General features: G+C 36.8%; 1 protein-coding gene across 1 annotated transcript in view; it reads left to right on the top strand.

The window, feature by feature from the left end:
- Positions 1 to 22,053, top strand: part of LOC144470031 (protein O-mannosyl-transferase TMTC1-like) — a 489,418-nt gene that overhangs the window by 443,135 nt on the left and 24,230 nt on the right. The window contains exons 9-10 of the mRNA XM_078180811.1: positions 2,014 to 2,178; positions 3,947 to 4,060. Of these exons, the coding sequence (XP_078036937.1) occupies positions 2,014 to 2,178; positions 3,947 to 4,060 (279 nt within the window). The remainder of the gene's footprint in view (positions 1 to 2,013; positions 2,179 to 3,946; positions 4,061 to 22,053) is intronic.

Raw genomic sequence — 22,053 nt, 5'->3', positions numbered from 1 at the left:
GTAATACCTAGGCATTCTATAGAATGACAAATGCTATTTTAGCAAAATATGAAAAAGCTCCTGATAAGGCTATGTCAAGATTATATTAATGAAATATGAATCGTTTTATACATTGCCTAAAAAAATGTGTACGGCAAAGGATTAATATGAAATTCAACCATTTGTTATCCAACCAATTGTAAATCCACGTCACACTCGGAGGATAGTGCATTCGCCTCTTACAATGTTCAATGAACGGCGCAGCTGATCTTGTATACAACGACTTCGCAATCGATAAGAAACACTTAAAATTCGCCTCTAAGAAACTGAAGCATTATTGGCCATCTTGCTATTTTACGCAGTTCCTTTAAACTATGCCAGCAACATATACAGGGTATCCCGTAAATCGCAGTTCAACCGGGCAGGAGGTGATTCTACATCAAAAAGAAGAAAATATTTTGATATAACATTTTGTCATCCGGAGCTCCGTTTCCGTGATAATCGACTTCAAAATTCGTTCAACTTGCAAACGATTTAATGCAGTTTGCACAATTAATCAAGTCAAGTGTCACGCTCATGTATAACATGAATGATATAATTAGCAAATATTACACATTTGAAACATAAGATTACTGAGGCATTCGAAAAATTAAAAAGCGATAACAACTTTCAATCTGTCCAGATGTCGTAAATTCATCGAGAAAACTTATGTATGCAGTAGCGGGGAGGACATTTTCAACAATTATTGTAACATTGAGGTAATAAGTAGTAGAAAAGATTAAAAAATTAGTAATCAGCAGACACACTTTGTATTGCATCAACCGTACAATTATCACTGTTTGTAAACACTGTCCCGGACAGAGACAAGCAGAGCAGTGAAATACACGACAAGCAAATTGTATTAAATCCTTTACAAGTTGAACGAACTTTGAAGTCGATTATCACGAAAACGGAGCTCCGGAATGAAAAAATGTTATTCCACAATATTTTTTTCTTTTTGATGATGTTTATGTTCAGCAAGATGAACGCCGTGTCACCCAAATATTGCTGACACTAATTCCTGACCAATTTTGAAAATTCATTTTTATTGCAATATGTTTCGGATATGAAAGAGTTCTAATCCCATTTGCTAAGATAAATATTAACTTTCTCGTATCGCTTTAATTAATTAAATTACTCTAACTGCGGGGATTGTTGCGCGGTCGCTCGCGACGCGACAGGGATTTTAGTCGCACATTGTTGGCACTGAACGTGTTAACCCTTAGAGTGCGAAAGGATTGGGCCTCCCAAACGAAAAACTTACTTTGTAATTATAAATAAATTAATAACAGAATGCCACTAATAAGTTTTTATACAGAATTTAAAATAGAACTCGATTACCTAAAGGGAAGAAGAGAGAAAGAAATTATTTACGAAGTTATTAAAAAAAACTAACCTTGGGGGACCTAAAGCCCCCACTCCGTACAAAGCGCGTTCGGGGTTTATTGTCCTTTTTCGTTCATATCGTAGATCGATACGCGATCGACCGAATCGATAGAGTCAGTCAGTCTTTATCGAGCTCGTATTGCGATTAATCGCGTAACTGGAATACAGCACAATTTTACGTTTATATTCTTTTATTAATCTTTTTTATGTTTTGTTACCCGTTAAATAATTGTGTCGGTTTTAAATAATAGGTCTACACATATATAATTAAATATTTATATTAATCCTTTGCAGTCGAAGCCATTTCAACTGGAAATCCAAAATATTTGTTCAGTGTTTCCATCTTATATAACAGTTAACGACTCTTAACAATTTTTTAAATACAAGTAAATTTGTTAATAATTATTTCAAAACGTTAAACTTAAAATATTGAAAACTTGCTTGAATTCCAAGTAGTTGGAATAATGGTTGTCGAAATTTGCAATTAGTTGCAGAGAACACTTTGTTTTTATAAAAAATTAATAATACTTTCACTGCTACTTAAGCTATAATAATGAGAATGAGAATAAAGTGCAACAGGAATATAGTAAGAAAATAATTAATTTGCAGTGTTGGATGGATCCTTCTCGTCGTTTACGGGATGCAAATCATCTGGACGGCCGTCCCACGCAGAAGAAGTCTGATAACAGCCGGAATAGCACTTCTCTTGATCTTAGGATGCTACAAAACGGCCCTTCGAAACAGAGACTGGACATCCAGGGAGACTTTACTCAGGTTAGTTTATTATAATATTAACGTTTTAGTGTAAACTTATCGATTGAATTTAGTCGCGGCAAGCGAATACAGTGACATTGACAAATTCATTAAAATTAGATTAAAAGCGATCACGAAAGTATAAAGTAGATTAACTTCCTATTATATCATTAAAAATATATATTATAGATAATAATATAAAAACAAGAATATAATAAGAACAGCAATATATGTAGAAATTAATTTCTATTACATTAATTACTAAATAGAGTAATCTATCATTTATATAAAATCGAATCTCTTATGACTAAACTTACCGAGCTCGAACAGTGACTACGCGTTTTGCTTTAGATGAATGGCAAGACTGGATTTATTTAGACTTTTTGCCATTTGTATTACAATTTATGCTTCAATTGTGACACCCGTTTAATAATTTCGTATGTAAAAGACTCTATGATCTAAAAAATTGTAAAAGAAAAAGTGTGAAATCGGTCATTTTCAGCGACTTGGCGGGTTTAGTGTAAATCTATTGATCGATTGATTCAAGAAATCGCGAATTACAGTAATGTTTCACTGATAGTCGCAACTATACTCTACGGCGAGTGTCCCGATACTATTCTCACGTCACTGTAATTTCCCGATTTGTTCTCTACGCCAATGCCGAGGTTCGCGGAGTCGGTGAACACGTGTGCTGCGGCACGCGCCGCGACTCCTTTCACTCGATTTCGCGGAAGACAGAGCACAATACGATGAAAGAACTTTTTTAATTTTAACATTTTCAAACTGAATTTCTTTTTAACGTATCGCTGACAGTTTCTCGATTAAAATGACGCTAAACATGACATAATGTGGACAAATATCGTTTCAGAAATGAAATAAGTTACTCGATTCATCTAACGGATAAATACGGCGTAAAGTGCGCCGTGTTTGCTTTCATTTTAATTGGAACAATCTGACCGATGTATTAAACAAATTTTCACGCATGAAAAATTAGAAATAAAAAGGTGAAGTCATCGTTTTTATTGTGGCGTTATAATGTATAGCGGCATGCGGTAGCTGCCTTTAGAGGTAGCTTCGCTTGCCACGAGTTTCGTTCTCTCTCGCCCTCTCTCTTTCTCTTTCACGAGATATCGGCAACTGTAAAGGCGAGTTGCCAGGCTCTATTAACCGTGTCTCGTCTACGCTAAAAAATCATTTTCGATTCCGACTTTGAACCATTGATCGAGACATTACCGTACCAATCGCGCGATTCGAGACGTGTCCTTTCCAAAAGGGTTGTTTAACGCTTGTTTCTGAAATTACGCTTCAAGAACATTATACGGATCCTGCGGCAACCACTCACTGATTATAAATTTAAATTTAATATGCTTGAATCCATTTAAATTATCGTCGCGTAAATCATTCAATCATATCCTGATATAATGTGTCGCCTCCCTCGAATTGTAAATGGTTACAATTATTATTTCGTATAAATAACTCGATTAACCATGCCTCGTCTACGCTAAAAGATTATTTTCGATCCCGACTTGGAGACATTCATCGAGACATTACTGTAATTCCCGGTAGATTTACGGCGGGCTTTCCGTCAGGTCTCGAACAACGCTCGTGGCACCGTGCCAGGCCCGTCCTCACACCTATGACCGAAAGTTGCCGCGATGCAATTGGGCCGCGCGCGACGATACGAAACGTAACTATCGTAGATAACGGCGCGCTGACAAGAAAAAGAACTTGGGGGTCGTGTCGGGGTCGAAAGGGCGGTCTTGTCTGACCCGAAGTCGTGTTGTTGCAGAGCGGGCATGCGGTCTCTTCCCCACAACGCCAAGATGCATTACAACTTCGCCAACTTCCTCAGAGATATGTCGCAACCGAACCATGCGATCCTGCATTACCAGCTGGCCCTTTGGTGAGTATTTGTTATATTCCGTCTTCGATGATGCTCATTCCGGACCAGCAACTCGGCGAATCCGACGCTGACTGGCCTCTTAGTTTCTCCTTCTCTCTCTCTCTCTCTCTCTCTCTCTCTCTCTCTCTCTCTCTCTCGCTCGCTCGGTCGCTCGCCCACCGAGAACTCTTTCTTACGTTTTTACGCGGGAAACGTCGATTCTGAGCTTCTAGAGGATTTTCTGCACGCCGGGAACGTTGCTCTGTGAATCGCCTTAGAATGCAACGCGGGCTACAAATCTTGGAGTCAGTTTTTTTATCAGCTATTTGCATATATACCACTCGCTGTCTTATACTCCACGCGGATGAATGGTAGAAACTATTGGAAGGTTTTAGGAAATGTAAGATGAACAAAAATGTTAGTTCCTTAATTTATTTCTTAAGGAAACGAATTTCCTTAATTTCTGGTATTAACATAAACTGGAATGTCTAGTATTATTACAAAGTATAATGTTTAGTATTAATACAAAGTATAATGTCTGGTATTAATACAAAGGAAAATGTCTGACATTAACTCTTTGTCGCCGAGTGGCGACACTAAAACGCCGCTAAAAATGATCGTGTCACGTTTCAAAACAATTTTTAATAAATTGACTTATATTTAAAAATTAAGAGCTGTTAACCGTTGCATGAGCCACAAAATTCAATTCTATAGTGTGTAAAATGCTCTAAGTTATATAAAATGGAAATAGTATAAGTTTGAAATAATATTTCGACTTTCCAGTTAAATTAGATCCGGCTGCAAAGGGTTAATATAAAGTAAAATATCTGGTATAAACACAAACTAAAATGCCTGGTAATGAAATAAAATAAAATGTCTGGTAATAATACAAATTAAAATATTCTTTAACTGTAATACTTGTTTATAGCATTAAAGTTTCACACAAACCTATCTATACATAATAGAATACATTTATAACAGTTGCAATACTTGCCACATTTAAACATTGTAATGCAGTTGCAAACGTGACGTTGGTTGACACAGTAATTGTCATAGTAACAGCAGCGTTCAATAGCAACTGACTCGAAACAGTAGGATTAATGAGGACAGAATTGAATATGTTATCTCTACCAGTAACCAAATTAATTCTAATCATGCTTTGCCGCGATTGTAATACTATTTCCAACGTCACGTCTGCTATATGTTTAATTGCTTCGGAGGAGAGGCTGTTTGGTATAACTGGCATTTCACACGATCCACTGCTCTGCATGTAATAACTGAAACGCAACTCTATGCGCATTAATAACAAATGTTACTAAATTATCACGTACGAAACTAACGCGTAAACATAATTCTGCTCAGAACTACGACACCGCGATAAATAATATTCGTCTTCGTTCGAATAAAAGATCATATTATTATAATAATAGATTACCATTGATAATATTATTATATTATATTGTTATCATTAATAATACTATATTAAATACTATAGATCAGAGATACTATCTTGAAATTCGTGGTAGAACATCACCGAGTTCAAAGGGTTAATAACAACAGCCTTAAAGCCGCCAGTCTTTAATTCAACTGCACATGAAGGTTAAATATAATTTCCTACCGGTTTCTAATTCAAGAGAAGCTGATCTAGTTTACAGAAATGTAAATTGGAGGTTCTCCCATCCAACTCGCGAGTTCCTCTCCAGCGTTAATCAAATAGTCGGCCAAAGATCTCCAAGATAGCAGCGAGAATTACAAGAATTTAAATTAGGAGTATAAATTTCTGGGAAGTTACCCGAAGAAATTGACAAAACGAGGCAAAGTTCCGCCGACGAAGCCTCGAGAAGCCAGCCACCGCGTTCTATTTAAAAATGCATGGAAATTAAGAGAGCAATCTTTTACGTCCTGCAAGCGACCTGCATAATGCATACGCGCAACGTTTTCGATTCATCAGCGCGAAACGCAGTCAGTATCGGGCAACGTTGTCCTGTTCCTTCCACAACGATCCGTAGAGAAGCCACTGTCGAGATTATGTCGAGGTTATTATGTCAAGGTCACGTCAAGGACATTACGTCAAATCCTGCGAGAGCCTCGAAAGCTACCTACAGTGGGTGTAAAAAGTATTCGTACAGCAATCAATATCAACAGAAACATTATAGAACTTTGTTTATTACAAATAAATATTAACAGAAAAGATGTTTATACATTCTTTGAAATCTTCGGAGCAAATGTCACGAAAAAAATTGTTTATCTATATTCCTTATAAAACTATTAACAAATAGCTTAAATGTGGACGGAAATATACGCGGAATAAGTATTCGTACACTTTCAACTTTACAATAACGTCTCATAATTTGTATACATAAACATAACAAAAATCAACTTATTTGTTATTCTAGTATTTAGTTGGATTCCCTTTAGATTGTATAATCGCTGTATGCCTTCGTGACATTGATTGTACTAACTTTCTGGTGATAGTACTAGAAATGTTACTCCATTCTTGCAGTAGTGCATCGTTTAAATCTTTTTTTGAAGAAATATGGTAATTTCGAATTTTTTCACCGAGATGACTGCATAAGTGCTCTATGACGTTTATGTCTGGAGACTGTGGAGGGATTTTTAACTGATTTGGTACGTTATACAGGATCCATTGCCTTGTATTATAAGCATTATGCTTCGGATCATTGTCTTGTAAAAAAATATAGTTGTCTTGTAGTTGCATTTTATTTGCACTAGCTTGAATATGTGTTTTTCAAATATCGATGTATAATTTATGGTCCATGATACCATCGATAAAATGTAGGAATTTTGACCTGTCAAACTGTGACCGATCCTCCGTCATGCTTTACAGTCGCCTGCAAGTTTTCTTTTTCATGCTCGGTATTTTTTTTCCCTCCAAACCGTACATCGTCCATCTGATCCGAATATGTTAAATTTACTTTTATCAGTAAATATTACACGGTTCCAATACTTCATTGGAACGTTTACATATTCTTTTGCGAATTGCATTCGTTTCTTTCTATTATTTTCGTTTACAAAATATTTCTTACGAGCTACTCTGCCATGATATCATATATCCCGTAGAAAATTACGCTCTGTACTGCTGTAGACACTGATACTAAGGACACTTTCAAGTTCAGCTGCGATTTTTGCCGCACTAATCTTTGGATTTCGTTTTATTTTACGCATTATCCATCGGCCGATGTATTCATTTATTAATCGTTTACGGCCACACCTTGCTTTATTCCTTAAAGTTTTTCAATTTCCATATCTGTCAATGGTGTCTTAAATTGTAGACCTCGGTCTATTCATAATTTCCGAAATCTCTCGTAATGTTTTACACTTATTATGCAGATTTATAATAATTTTTCTTTCACTTTCAGTCGTTTCCTTTCCTTTTCGTCCCATTTTAGGACTACTAACGTTACGTATCTTAAATATAGAGCACTATTTATTCTGACAAGGTCTCTAGAGATACTGATGATATTTATTTTGACATTCCATGGATTACCAGATACTTGTCATGTATACTGTAACGGAAAGCGTCATGGAACAGGAACTGTATGAATACATATTAAGCGTATATTTCAGTCCATGTTAAAGAGTTTTGCTAATAGTTTCACATCGTTTTTGTTAAAATTTATTTGTAATAAACGAAGTTCTATAATGTTTTAGTTGGAATTGATTGCTGTACGAATACTTTCTACACCCACTGTAGTTCTATTTGCATGCGCCCTTTGATGGCGGCGTGCTGTCCTATGGAATCATCGATACGAATAGACGAAGTGGAAGATAGACACTAGACTGCCGATCTTTGTGCAAAATATAATTTATCTTTTCGTCAGTTGTAACAAAAAGATGGACGAAAAGTTAAAAGTTTTGTTGATATAATTTTATAATATTTTTATTGACAATTTTTGTTGGTATTGTTTGAGATTTTAGTTGTTTGTTACAATTTTTATTAGCATTAATTGAAATTTTATTTGTCTGTTACTCGATTGTAAATGCCTAGAATCTCCAGTCTGAACTTACCACTTTGCTTTGATAATTTTACAATATTTTTATCGATAATTTACATTGTCGTTGTTTGAAATTTTACTTATAGTTATAAAGAAAGTCTGACGGTTGTAAAGAAAGTTGATATTGATAATTAGTAATTAGTTTCATTCGATTTAAATCTACTTTGTGAGACAGCCTGAATAATCGTAACAATATCTACAAAGTCATTTTATTCTTAACCCTTTGTCCTTAATATTTGTATTTGTATATTTGTCCTTAATATTTTCTTTAAGAGAAGAAGACAATTTCTATTTCGTACATTGTCTTTATATATTTCTGTTACTAGATTTTGGTAACAGAAGAACTAAATTTGATTTCGATTTAAAACAAGTTAATAATATCTATATTTAATAGATGTTGCATGAAGTATTTGTCACTAGTCTGGCTTGTTAATATAAAGACACAAGTATGTACATATACTACATATATTATTTACTTACTTATATATATTGTTAATAAATGTATATATATATATATATATATATATATATATATATATATATATATATATATATATATATTTATTAACAATTACTTAACAAAACTTCTTGCCTAGACAAGTGCCATCTCTGTAGTGGATAATATATTTTTTCGTTATCAGCAGAACATTCTCTTGTAATTTAGTTGACAAATTAGATTGATGAAAAAGTAAAAACCGAAAAGGAAGATGCATTGTTTGTAATAGGAATGATAAAATATTCGAATCACGATACAAGTGTAAAGATTGCAATGTTGGCTTATGTATGTATAGATCCTTGTTTCAAAATATATATCATACAGAATTAGATTACTAATCTTTAGAAATTAATTTTATATGTATTCTATTGTATTATGTATATTATATTTATATAGTAGTATGCCTATACATTAGTCTATACACTATACCAATGTATACTAGTAGTGTACGTCAGCACTTATAATCAAAGGGTTAAAAATATAACTAATACTTATCACACTGCATCAAAGATTGTTTCATTCATCACAGTAGTTATTCAAATTTTAGGAAAACGTATAAACAGCAAACACACGCACTTTGCCTATTTTTATCGCGCGTTTCCGTTCAGTGAGAGTACATACTCCGGCGTACTGTACTCTTAAAAGGGTTATGAATTCGATCACGAATAAAAAACCCGTTTTTAGGCACTCGCGGTCGATTAATCGTTTGCAGTCGAGCAGCGAGTCTAAGCGCCGCTAAAACTGATCATGCTACGTCCCAAAATAATTTTTATCAAACTTACTTATATTGAAAAAAATGTTAATAGCTGTCAACTGTTACCAGTATATATAAATATAAAAATATATATAAAGATAAAATACATGTACGAACCACAAAATTAAATTCCATAATGTATAAAAAATACTCCAGACTGTAATATATAAAATGAAAAAATTATAAGTTTGAACAAATATTTTGGATTTCCAGTTGAAAATAGCTCCGACTGCAAAGGGTTAATTTCCCCCATTTTCTCGCCGGGAAAAACTCACGGTGGCGCGAGTGCGGCGCGGACGCGTTCATTGCGAGCGACGCGGCGCGCCGCGTAAGGGGCGCGTGACGCGCGTCATTGTTAAAAATTAACCGGCGAAAGTGACGGCGCGGGGCGCGACGTTAAACGGACGGCCGCCGGCGCGTGAAAACAATTTTTGTAAGCCCCGCGATCCCGGAACACGGCCGGGGTTTGTTTTCGAAAACGAGAGCCGAACGCGTTTTTTAAACAGAAATTCCGGGATCCGCGGCGGAACGGCAGCGCGTGCATGTTACCGCGGAACAGAAGTGCATAAATCAAGCTATACTCACCGGCGCGAGGCGGCGCGACGTCCCTCTGACAGCCGGATTTTCGGCGCGCCGTTTCGCACGCACACCTTTCTACCCGCGATCGATTCGGTAATAATTTCGCTGGTATCTCGAGCGAGATGAACGTTCTAATTCGGCGATCGCGCGATAATCTCGGAATTTGAACGGTTTTCAATGGGCGCGAAATCCGGTTTCAAAATTTCAACCGGTTTGTTGGTTCGGTCGGCTCTTGGATTCAAAGAGCAACGTGAATGGCCATGTGTTGCTAATATTGTCAATATACATAGTAATTGTGGAAGTATAGTCTTTGATTGCAGGCGATGATATAATTTTAAATGTTTAAGGTATAGGATTGTTTGAGGGAATGAGAATCTGTTACCGACGGACGATGCGCGTCTTTATCAGTCCTATGTTTCTGATGCGCGCGATCCTAGTCCCGCAGTCTTTTGTTTCTCTTCCACGCAGCGTCCACTTCACATTAGGCGTGCACACGAGACAGTTTAGAATGTGCATTTATAATACGTTTGTTAAACATTAAATTATATTTATACATTATGTGTGTTAAACATCTTTCTTTTTCAGAATATGAAATATAATGTAATACAATACAATACAATATTATATAATATACCATAGTTTACTAAAATATAATATAGCATAGCATACTATAGGATAGCTTAGTATGGCATATTTATAATATAGCATACTACAGTACAGTATAGTGTAGTATAATATACTAAAGTACAGCATATCATAACACAACATAACATAGCTTAGCATCGTACAGTATAGCACATGGTATAGCATAGCACAGCATAGCATAGCGTAGCATAGCGTAGCATAGCATAACACAGCATAGTAGAGCAGAGCAGAGCATAGTATAGTACAGTATAATATAGCATAGTATAGTCTAGTATAATATAATGTAATAAGGTTTGGCTGCTACAGTTCGCAATTTTTGTACAAAATGTAGTAGGTATAGTGATTTAAAGTCACCTACTCTGGAAAGAATAAATAAAAAATTGGAGAGATAGGATTACTTAATGATCTTAAACGTTCTGATCGCCTTTTGACACGAAACATCAAAGCAATTCGATATAATATATTATAATATTAATAATATTGAAGTATCATATGAAATTGCAAGTCTTCATTCACATTACCCTAATATTTAACAAATATTAAAAACCTCGCAAACAAAATTTATACTATTGTTAACTAGACACAGTGTCTTCATATTATACTTGACCATGATATTCTCTATTCCAAAGGGAACTATAATTCGTCACATTAATTACACTCACCCTAAAATCATGCAAACAAAATATACTCTATATTAACTTTACTCTAGTGTCTCCATATTAAAAGAAAGAGAAATAAAGAAGTAGAAAGAAGAAAAGAAGAAAAAGAAAACTATAATTCAACGAAATAGAAGTAACATGGTACCCGAACATTAAATTCACTACCAATATTTAACATACTCACTAATACTTAATTAGCGTAAACAATATTAAATTCGTTTTTCTTCGGCCTCCACAATTCTCCTTTCTACAGATTTATGTAGAACACTATCCCTAGCTGGAAGGGGGTGGTCGCGAATCCCGTACGCTTCTTCGTCGGAAGAGCCATCTCGGCGGAAACCCAGCTGGCTAGGAGAGGAAGCTTCAATTTACACGATCGTTTCCTTTTTTCCTTGCCTCTGTTCTCCTTTTTTTTCGTTCTCTCTTTCTTGTGTCCTCTTTAGCGAGAGGTGAACACGCCCAGGCGAGGGACGCGCTTATCAAAGCAGTAAGAGGTTTACTGACAGCGACTGGTATTCCGATAATGAAAATTCCACTTCCCCGTTCGCGTGAATCCTTTTGAAGTCGGTGCTCCAATGAGCCGGTTTCCGTTCTTCTTCCTCTTCTTCCTCCTTCTCCTCCTCTTATTCTTCTTCTTCTTCGCGCCGTGTCATCGGCCCGCGAATGGCGACTAGTATCCGAACATTCCAGGCTGGAACTCGGCAGGCGATTTCTCTCGTAGCGTGACTCGATTCGGTAGACATGGAATCATTTGATACTCTTTCGTTCGTATTCTGATTGGCTAATGAATTGATGTCGTTTTTTTGACGGAAATGAGGAGAGTAGGTATAATCAGTGTTGCCGGGAAATTATGCTAAGTAGGGATCTGCTGATGTCGGAGCCATTGTGATTGTCCGCGAGAGACCTTTTTTCACCATATTTATTAGAGAGTTTTAGATCGGATATTTAGGAAAAAGCAAGGTTATGTCTGGATTGTGTATTAGGTGAGATATTTAGGAAAAGTCAAGATTATGTTTCAGTTAACACATTAAAGGCGGGGGATCTTGACTCGTTTTTCGTCCTAGAGCGGGCGCTATTTTGTGTAATTCTAAAAAATTTAGTCTTACAAAAGTTTATTTAAACTCTTAAAACTACAAGAAATATTAAAAAGGAACTAAAAACTAATATATCGTATTACTACGACTCCCGTCCTTTAATGTGTTAATTTATTCAAGAAAAGTCGAGGTTATGTTTCAGAGAAGATATTCAGGAAACATCGAGGCTATGTCAAGCTTATGTTTTAGTTAATTCATTCAGGAAAAGTCAAGGTTATGTTTCAGAGTGTTAACAGTGGATCTTTGTCTGCACAAGGTGCATTCTGTCAAATTAAATGGAAATACTATGAGCCAGAAAATTATATTTTCATTCACAGTAAAAATGTCTTCAAGTGCAAGGAGCTAATAAATATATAATGTATGCTGAATTTTATAGTCAAGTAACCATAACTAAAAGATATATAACATGAAAATTTATGAAAGCATTGAAGAAAAAGTGGAATGAATTAAGCTGCACTAGACAGAAAAAATTAATTGGGAGTAAGTTAAGTTGCTTTTTAAAAGTAATATGAGCGGAAAGGTATCAACTTCACATTCAAAATATTACAATAATGTCACGATTATAATTACAATAACTATAATGTTATATAATTATAATTAAAATATTAATTATAATTACATTATCAACATCATAATTATAACAATATCAAAGTTATTATTATCATCCTCGAGGTCATTCTTTCCGTGGCGCGGAAAGAACTCATGGGACACCCTAATATAACAGAATCATCTAGATTTCGAATAGCTCGTAACATAAAGCTCAAAATCATGTCATCAAAATCATTCTCCTCGATCTCCATAGTCTCAGCCACGATCACCCTTTAAAATATTTCATCCCCGCGGTGGAACATCCCATTTCTAAGAAAAAGAAAGTACTTGAATAAGTGTCTGAGTAACATCCCCCATCGAACGCTAACCCTGACGCGAACGTAGCCCGTAAAGATCAATCTTCCCGAACAGTAGCAACTTAATAAACAATTTTATACCCTCGAAGATATATACCCCTCCAAATTGAGCTACCCGGCGGCTGTAAAACAGTTACTGTCGTTAACAAAAAAGCGCGATAAAGTACGTAATAGAGGGTGGAAGGTGTAGCCGGTAATTGTGACCCCCCGTCGTTGTCTCATCAGCTCGAGACGTGTGACGAAATCTCGTCCAGTCTATTGCGCCTCGAGTCGTAACCCGCTGTCGGATTTTTACGCTGACAGCAGCCCGCGATAGGAACGTCGAAGGGGCGAGGGGGGAGGGGGGGGGGGGCTGTGTGGAGGGGAGGCGGAGGGCGCGTGGCGGAGTGGACGACCGGAGTTGGGGGCCAGGAAATGGAAAAGTGCAACGATTCGTGAATTTCTGAAACTGCTCGTTCTCTCCCGGCGATCCTGTTCCTTCGCGTTCGGATCCGGTAAGCAAAATTAATCCCGCGTTCACAGACGGAGTAAAATGCAGCGCATCCAATTAAATAATTCAAACATGACGGCGCAATGAAGGAGATCGGGGCACGGGTGTAACCGCGCGCGAGCACGCCCTCGCCGTTCGTTCGTCCGCCTTGAGCTCTGACCCCGCACGAAAACAGATGAAAACTCGCCGCGAAACACTCGATATTTCCCCGACCCCTTGCAACGGATCCCGCCGCCGCGATGCATCGAGAATTACGGAGAACGGATTTTGCCGAGCATCCGATCTGCGTTTCGCAGTCATTTGCGGTCGGATCGAAAACATCGGATCCAGCCGGATAAATATAATACGCTGTGCACTACCGGCTGGCCCGGAAAGTACGAGTCGATCTTTATTTCCCTCGGATGAAGATCGGTTTTTGTGCTGGATAATGGTGGTTTGCTGTAGGTTTGGGTCCAGGGCATTTTCGCTCGACATTGTTGCAAATAAATGGACTTTTTATTGGTCGTGAATATCTGCCTCGAAAATGGTAGTTTTAAGCGTTCTGCGATAGGTGGGTTGTAGAGTGTTCTATTGTTTGCTTGTTTTTTCATGAATGGGGGGAAGTGCTTTATGTTTTTTTTTCTTATTATTTATTGTGTTTACTTTGTTAGTATAGCATATAGTGTAGTAGAAGGTAGGGTGACTTTTTACCCACCTAGCTCCAAGGAGATAATAAGTGTAAATCAGTATATAAAATAAATTGTGTTTTATTATAACATATTAGATATGATGTATGACTTCGATTATAAGAATGTCAACATTATAATTGCAGTAATGCCAATATTATAACTATAATAATATCAACACTATAATTATAATAATATCAACATCATAATTACATTAACATCAAGATTATAATTACTGTAATATCTACATATTAATTATAATAATGTTACGAGATGAGGGCCACTGCACACGTGGCCGGAGGTAAATGAGTTTGTGCGGATATTTGGGAGGAATGCGTGGACTGGCCGATGCCTATTTCATCACCGGGTCGCCACCTTGTAGGATATGTTTCACGGACTTGCCGTTGCCTATTTCATCAACGGATCGCCGCATAGGAGGAAATTGCGTGGACTGGCCGTTGCCTATTTCATCAACGGGTCGCCACCTAGGTGTAGGGATAGTTCACGGACTGGCAGGTGCCTATTTCATCACCGGGTCGCCACCTAGATAGGAAATGCGTGGACTGGCCGTTGCCTATTTCATCAACGGGTCGCCGCATAGGAGGAAATTGCGTGGACTGGCCGTTGCCTATTTCATCAACGGGTCGCCACCTAGATAGGAGGTTGGTTTCGTGGACTGGCCGGTGCCTATTTCATCACCGGGTTTACCTGATTGGGTAAAGGGGTTTTGGATTGACTCTAATTTTGCCTCGTAACTTCAAAAGAAATATTAGTAGACACACCTCGAGCGGTAAATGTGTATCTTTGTGAGATCGTTACCAACAACTGACTCGAACTGGGAGATGGAATGAAATAAACTTGTACACTGAATTGAAAGTAAAAACTAATATAGTCTAACAACTTCAGTCTATTACAAGTGCGTAAGTGTAGTGTAAGATTCGCGATGGTCCTAAAACACGCTCCCTGGTTTTCGCACCAAGTCGGCGGGGGTTAACTATTGCTCGAAGAAGAACTCGGCTCGATCTTGCTACGTCTCGCGTCGCGATTTGACTTGAAACTGCCCACTGAGAAGAAAAATCTTAGTCTTTTTATACGCAGCTGAACTAGAAGATTTGGTAGTGGGGACCGGGCCTGCGTGACCCAGATCAACAATAAATAAATCTGAATAAATAAGCAAGAACCAACCAACCCTGGACGAATAACTTATTACATTAAAATAAAATATTGTTCGAGTAATAACAAACACTGTGCGGGGAGCGCAATGTAACTTACAAGACGAATGCTCGCAAGAGAAGAAGAATTTCAAGCAGGCGAGCGTTCCGTAATATTTGCGGGACTCTGTAGGCGGGCTCTTTCCCGATTGGCTCGACGAAGGCTAATGTTTATTAATGAAAGTGCTGCCCGTTGTTTCGGAGTTAATTGGAAAGGCCGTGATCGAAATCTCGGGGCGCATCAGCCGAGATAGATTTGGCGGAATGCTGGACACGGAAAGAATTTTATTGGAAATGATGCGTCTTTCCAAAGAGAATGTCAAAGAGTTGATGTCACAGGAGCGCGAGGCACGCTCCGTGCAATATCGTGGAATAGATGCGGAGACTTTTTGGTAGATGTTACATATACATGGGAATTTGTTTGAGTGCTTTGCCAAGATTGCGTTTTACTACGTCAACTTCAGAATGCATATTGATATCTGCTCTCTATGTCCTGACTCGTTCTTTTAATCTTTAATAATGTGACATCGTAGTGTCGCATTTTAGGCGGAATCGTGCTGATTCTATTACATACTAATTGAAATACATACTCATTCAATTACATATTAATTCAAATACATACTAATCCAAATAAATACTAATACAATTACATGCCAATTCAGTTACATACCAATTGAAACATATAGTAATTGAAATACGTACTAATTCAATTACATACGAGTTCAACTACGCTTTAACGTAGTTACGTAATCTAACGAACTGAAATATATATACATATATATATATACACGAGCGCGATGAATATTCTGCAAGCAAGTCTGAACTGTTTTGTAAAGAGGACACAATGAGGCTTCCTGAGAGATAGAAGAAGGTAATAGAGCAGAATGATTTATATACATAATATATAATATAACAGAATAAATCTAGTTTAAACAACAAATATCGTCAATTGATTTCACATAGGAAACAAGGATGAATCTCACGGTACACCCTAATATACTGTATTTTTCACTTGTATCGCACTGAGCATTGAATACAAAGCACGCGGAAGCACTGCCGATTAAAGCCATTTTCAACAATTCCTATTTGTGCAACATCCATGACCCGGCCGCCGATTGTGCGGCGAGCTCATCGAGCTGAAACACCGGAGTTCCGTTATCCAAATTCCTGGCCGTGGTGTTTTTGAAACGAAGCGAGGCTACGCGGGATGTTTCGAAGCAGTTGGCGCGACGAGCTCGCCGGCGCGTCCCTTAACGCCTCGCGCATTTTTCCCCGAGATAAGTGGCGCATTGTGCGGCGCTAATTATTTCGTACGACATCGTCGTCCCTCGCAGTCCACTCGTCCTTATCACCGGCACACGGTTCTATCAACGAGGGAGCGCCGGGCTCAAATTGGCGCCGCACAATCTTCGCATTGCGGCCGCGACACCGTGCTCTTCCCTGCGACCAGCCCGCAGCCTAGGAGCCAGACCAAGGCCGGCGCAAAGCCAACAAAAGTGCATTAATTAGCCCCCGTTATGCAGGAGATGAAGTGGCAACCGCCTGCCTCCTCGCTCTCCCCCTTTTTTCCCTGTTTCCCTTTCGCCTGCCACCACCCGCTGTACGACTCCTCGCACCTCTATTCTCAGCTCTTCCGCCAACCATCCACCGTTTCTCCAGCATGCTTGCCACCTGGTTCGCTAATACAATATTAATTCCCGTATCAACGCGTTGGGACAGACAGATTCTTTTCTTGAATACACGTGTCATAGAGTTTCAAGAATTAACCCTTCGTACCTGGAGCTGTTTTAATTGTAAAAGATTGATTTTTCTGGTTTATAGTATTTCCATTTTATGTAACGAGGTGCACTTTTATGCATACGAAACTGATTCTTGTGGCTCGTAGTAATAGTTTCACTGCTTAACAATTTTTTAAATGTAAACTTTATTGTTGTGAAAATTATCTGAAGATGTGTAAAACAATTTTGAAGGTGTCTCGGAGTCATAATTCAATTGCAAAGGGTTCATTTTTGCGCCTCAAGCTAACAATTTTAACAATTTTTCTAACTTTGTTGCTATAAAAGTGGTTATTGAACCAGATAAATCAATTTTAAAGATGCCTAAGATAACTAATAGAATAAGTATGGAAAAAGTGAGAGATATAAAACGAAATGACGATTACTGTAATACTTTAATTACTACATTAATTTATTACTATTTCCTTCAATACATATAGGATTGCGTTTTAGGAATTAACGATCTACACTCGACGCCATTTTAATTATAAATCTAAAATAATTTTTCTGATTAATAGTATTTCCATTTTGTATAACAAAGTGCATTCTATGCATTGGGAAATAGTTATTCTTTTTTGCACCTCTTTCAGGTACTGTAAATATTAACTAAATAGTTTTTCTAGCTTTTAATTCTTCTATTTCATATTTTATTCCACAAAGTGCACTTTTATGTATAAGAAATTGAGTCTTGTGACTCATATAACAGTTACACTTTTATCAATTATTTATGTCTGAACTTTATGTGCAAAAACGATCTCTTTGGAATTATGATGTGAATATTTTAATTAAAATTGAGACTAGAATAATTGTTGGAAGTTTGTCTACATAGTCTCCATTCTTTATTATTACAAGCTGATTAAATCATTCGTTACGAGTCATCTATAGCCTCATATTGCATTATATTAAATTACATTATGCTATACAATACTATGCAATACTATGCTATGCTATACTATATTATACTATACTATAATTTATTTTATTATACTATATTGTGTAATATTGTATTTTATCGTATTCTATGGTACCCAATTACATTTTGTATATAATATTTGTACAGCATTATATGCCGATCATAGTCTTACATACAGCAACTTTCGCGGGCGCCGACTACATCGGCATCCGTAACGAAGGAGTTAAAATCACAATTCACTAATAAAAAGATGCAAAGACTACTTGGATATACAAGACGATGGATACAAACAAGAAAATTTCTAACCGATACAGCAATAAACTTGGAATATATATAATATTCCACAAATCTTCGCATTTAACTGATTATCATCTAAACTTATAATATTATTGTATAAATTGCCGGGTCGAAATATTGTGTGTATAAATATCAAATTCTTTCACCGCCTCTCGCTTTAATTTCTCGTCGAGACCCGCTGACTGGATCCAATTACATTTGCATTAAATCGTTCCTCTTGGCGAATTAATGCGCCCAGCGAACACGGCATAAATCTTGGTTCGCGAAACAAATCGGCCTCGTTATTGCGACGGAACGGAAGATTTTTAGTTGTTGTTTTTACGAAATATGCGCGCCTCTCATTGTGTCCAATTCGGCTTTGTTTCCCTCCACGTCTTTGAAACGGTCAAACAATTTTGAACATCAACGAGTTTTATATCGTGCACGGCCGCGTCGGCTAATATCGGACAATTTCTGATTAAAATCACTGATATCGTATTTTAAACAACCGTACAATGCCTCTCAGGAGCAGAGCGCGATCCATTCTTCACGCAAATATGAATAGAAAATCCTTTTCCAATGGAAAATGAGAGAAATTATTTGCTTCGCGTTTATTCGATCGCGAACCTTTGTACAGTTCTGGCATTTACAAGATTATGACACGCGAGAACAAAATCGAAAGAAATATTTGTTACGTTTCTACTGTGCACGTGTTATAATTAGACTGCGGCGTTCCGAGCGAAATCAAAATTACAAGAATACATTGTTACATTAAATTATATTTGTAACAGTTATATATGGTTTTACTTGAAAGAGTGGTTTGGATTTTTCTACTGACAATAACTGTGTTTAAACATATTTAATATAATACAATTCCAGAAGAATATCTTGATTCCACTTTCGAAATTTGAGTAACTGTGTAATTCAATCTTTTGTTAAGTTATTGTACTGCAGTGTTTCATATGAAATAAAAATTACAAAAACATATGCATATGTACATATAAATTGTATTTGTAGCAGTTATATATGTCGTTACCTGAAAAAGTGGTTTAGTGTCTTTCACTAACAATAAATGTGTTAAAATATATTTATTACAATACAATTGCAGAAGAACATTCTCATTCCACTTTTTAATATTTCAGTAATTGTTACAAATTTATAAAGAATATTAAGAATAAATAGTAATTCAGTATTTTGTTTACCTAGTAATTTCTTTTACATCGCGTAAATAATGTCAATAAATTAAAAATAACGTATCTATATCTTTGAATTCTATTATTATCTCTACTACATTGAATTGCAACTGCTTAATTTTACCACAAATATATAAAACAAATAAATCAAATACAAAGCGATAAAAACAGTTAAATTAATTAAAAAATATTATTGCATTATTTTCAATTTATTAAAACGATTACGGAAAGAATTCGATAGTTACGTAGCTTTTATATCTTGTAATTAGTGCAGACCCATTTTTACTTTGCATAATAATTCACAGTCTAGTTATCAGGAATACTTTGATCAAGAAAATGAATTCTTCGAATACTCTAGGTTTAAACAAGGTTATTTATGTAAATTGGAATGCGTATGGGAACTTGTAATTACGAAGCAATCCTTTTGATCAGTCGATGTTTTAAGTGTCATGGACGAGCTCGTCTTCCCCCTAGAGTATTGGACAGCGACGCAATTAGTTATAGAACGTCGAAATGTAATCATAAAAAGTTCCTGTACTCGTCACGGTTTCCAATAATTACTCCCAGGACAATTTATTCCTTGCGGTATATTTGGTCTCGTTAGTACGTTAGAACCTCGATTAACCTTTAACCTTTAATTATGCTAGAATGGGGACAAACCACCCGGATAAATTGAGCTGATACAAAATGTTATTAAATATAATATAAATCATTATTATGGATAAAACAGATTTTTCAAAAACAAACTGAACTAAAAGTAAAGCAAAGGTCTATTTCTTTTATAAGGGCTTCATCTTAATAACTTTTAACGGTATTAAATAATATTTGTACTGCGCAAATAAAAACCAATATGAAACTAAACCAAATGCCTAATTTTCATTTTTTAACAGCTTCATCATAATAATTGTTGACATCACTAAATATTGTCTATCCTGCGTTAAGACTCGCAGTCTCTCGTACAGTCTTTTGATTATGTTTTATTTATCGCATACATTCTTATCGGCTTTATTACTTGATCGTGCAAACATTTGCTTGAACAGTTAGTTACGCCCGAAATATAGGTGGGATATTAAAAAAATATATGGTTTTTAATGAATAATACAAGCAAAACAAACTGTTTAGCCAGTTTGTTGACATTTTACAAAAAACAAAATATTAGACTACAAAAATTAGGATATTTTAAATACCGGAAAATAAAATGTTAACTCTTTACCTTGCAAATATCGTATCAGACCCATTACGGAAATAATTAACCATTTCTTTAATAAAACGAGATAATTTCAAAACAAAATGAAACAAAAACATCCTAATTATATTTCAATTCAGAAGAACCACATTGTAAACGCATTTATTAGATTACATACCAAATATTTGCCACGAATCTAAAACTCGTCATTATAAGGCCAGAGATTACCAACCTTTGAAAAATGCGACAAGAAATTCGATATAACTTTCACATAACTTTGACATAACTTTGACATAACTTTGACATAACTTTGACAAAGCTTTGATATAACTTTGACATAACTTCGGCAAGGCTTTGATGGCTATGATATCAGTTTGGCATAACTTTGACGTAATTGTAATATAACTTTGACATAATTTTGATATAACTGTAATATAACTTTCACATAACTTTGGAAAATGGTTGCCCACCTTTGAAAAATTCGACAAGAAGTTCGACCTATTCATGGACAAAAATCGAAAGAACTGATATTTCCCAGAATTATTAAACCGACATTAGATCTCCCCTGACAGGTTAAGAAACTCGAGGTAATGAGTTTTTCATCTTCGACGGTGTTCGCAGAGAAGCGAGGGGCGCGTTCGCGCAAAGGAAACACAGTGCGACATCGAAAGCTCATCCGGAAACCCGGCAAAGCTGACATTCACAGCGATTGACGTTTATCAGGGCGCAGGACGTCGCGCGACAGCGCGTACTACGCGCAGCAGATTCCCGCGCGTAGTCGTGGTAGCAGGTCGCACGACGAATTAGTTTTCGATCAGCTGCTGGAAATTTCCCCGAGGAGACATTCCGTGAAGTTTCCCGTCCAGCGGGACCGGCTCGCCGGCTAAGTAATTTAAAGTAGCCCGAGATTGACCCGGCCGTACACTAGTAATAATTGAGTGCCGTGGAAGGACGCAAAGTTCCCCGAGCGACGTCTTCCTTCCCTTCGCTCGGCCTTCTCTCGCCGGCTGTTATTGCATTCGCGGAAAGAATAGCTCGAGGTGTCTTGAGAATTGTCAGGGAAGAATGAAATAGGGGGTAGGTCCGAGAGAAATACGTAGTCAATCGATGGAATACTCGCAGGATCCGGGATAGGCGACTCCTGTTTGCTTTCCATT

This window comes from Augochlora pura, chromosome 5, assembly GCF_028453695.1.
Source record: "Augochlora pura isolate Apur16 chromosome 5, APUR_v2.2.1, whole genome shotgun sequence".
Lineage (NCBI taxonomy): Eukaryota > Metazoa > Arthropoda > Insecta > Hymenoptera > Halictidae > Augochlora > Augochlora pura.
The sequence above is the reverse complement of the archived record's forward strand: the minus strand, read 5'-3'. Positions and strand labels throughout refer to the sequence as shown.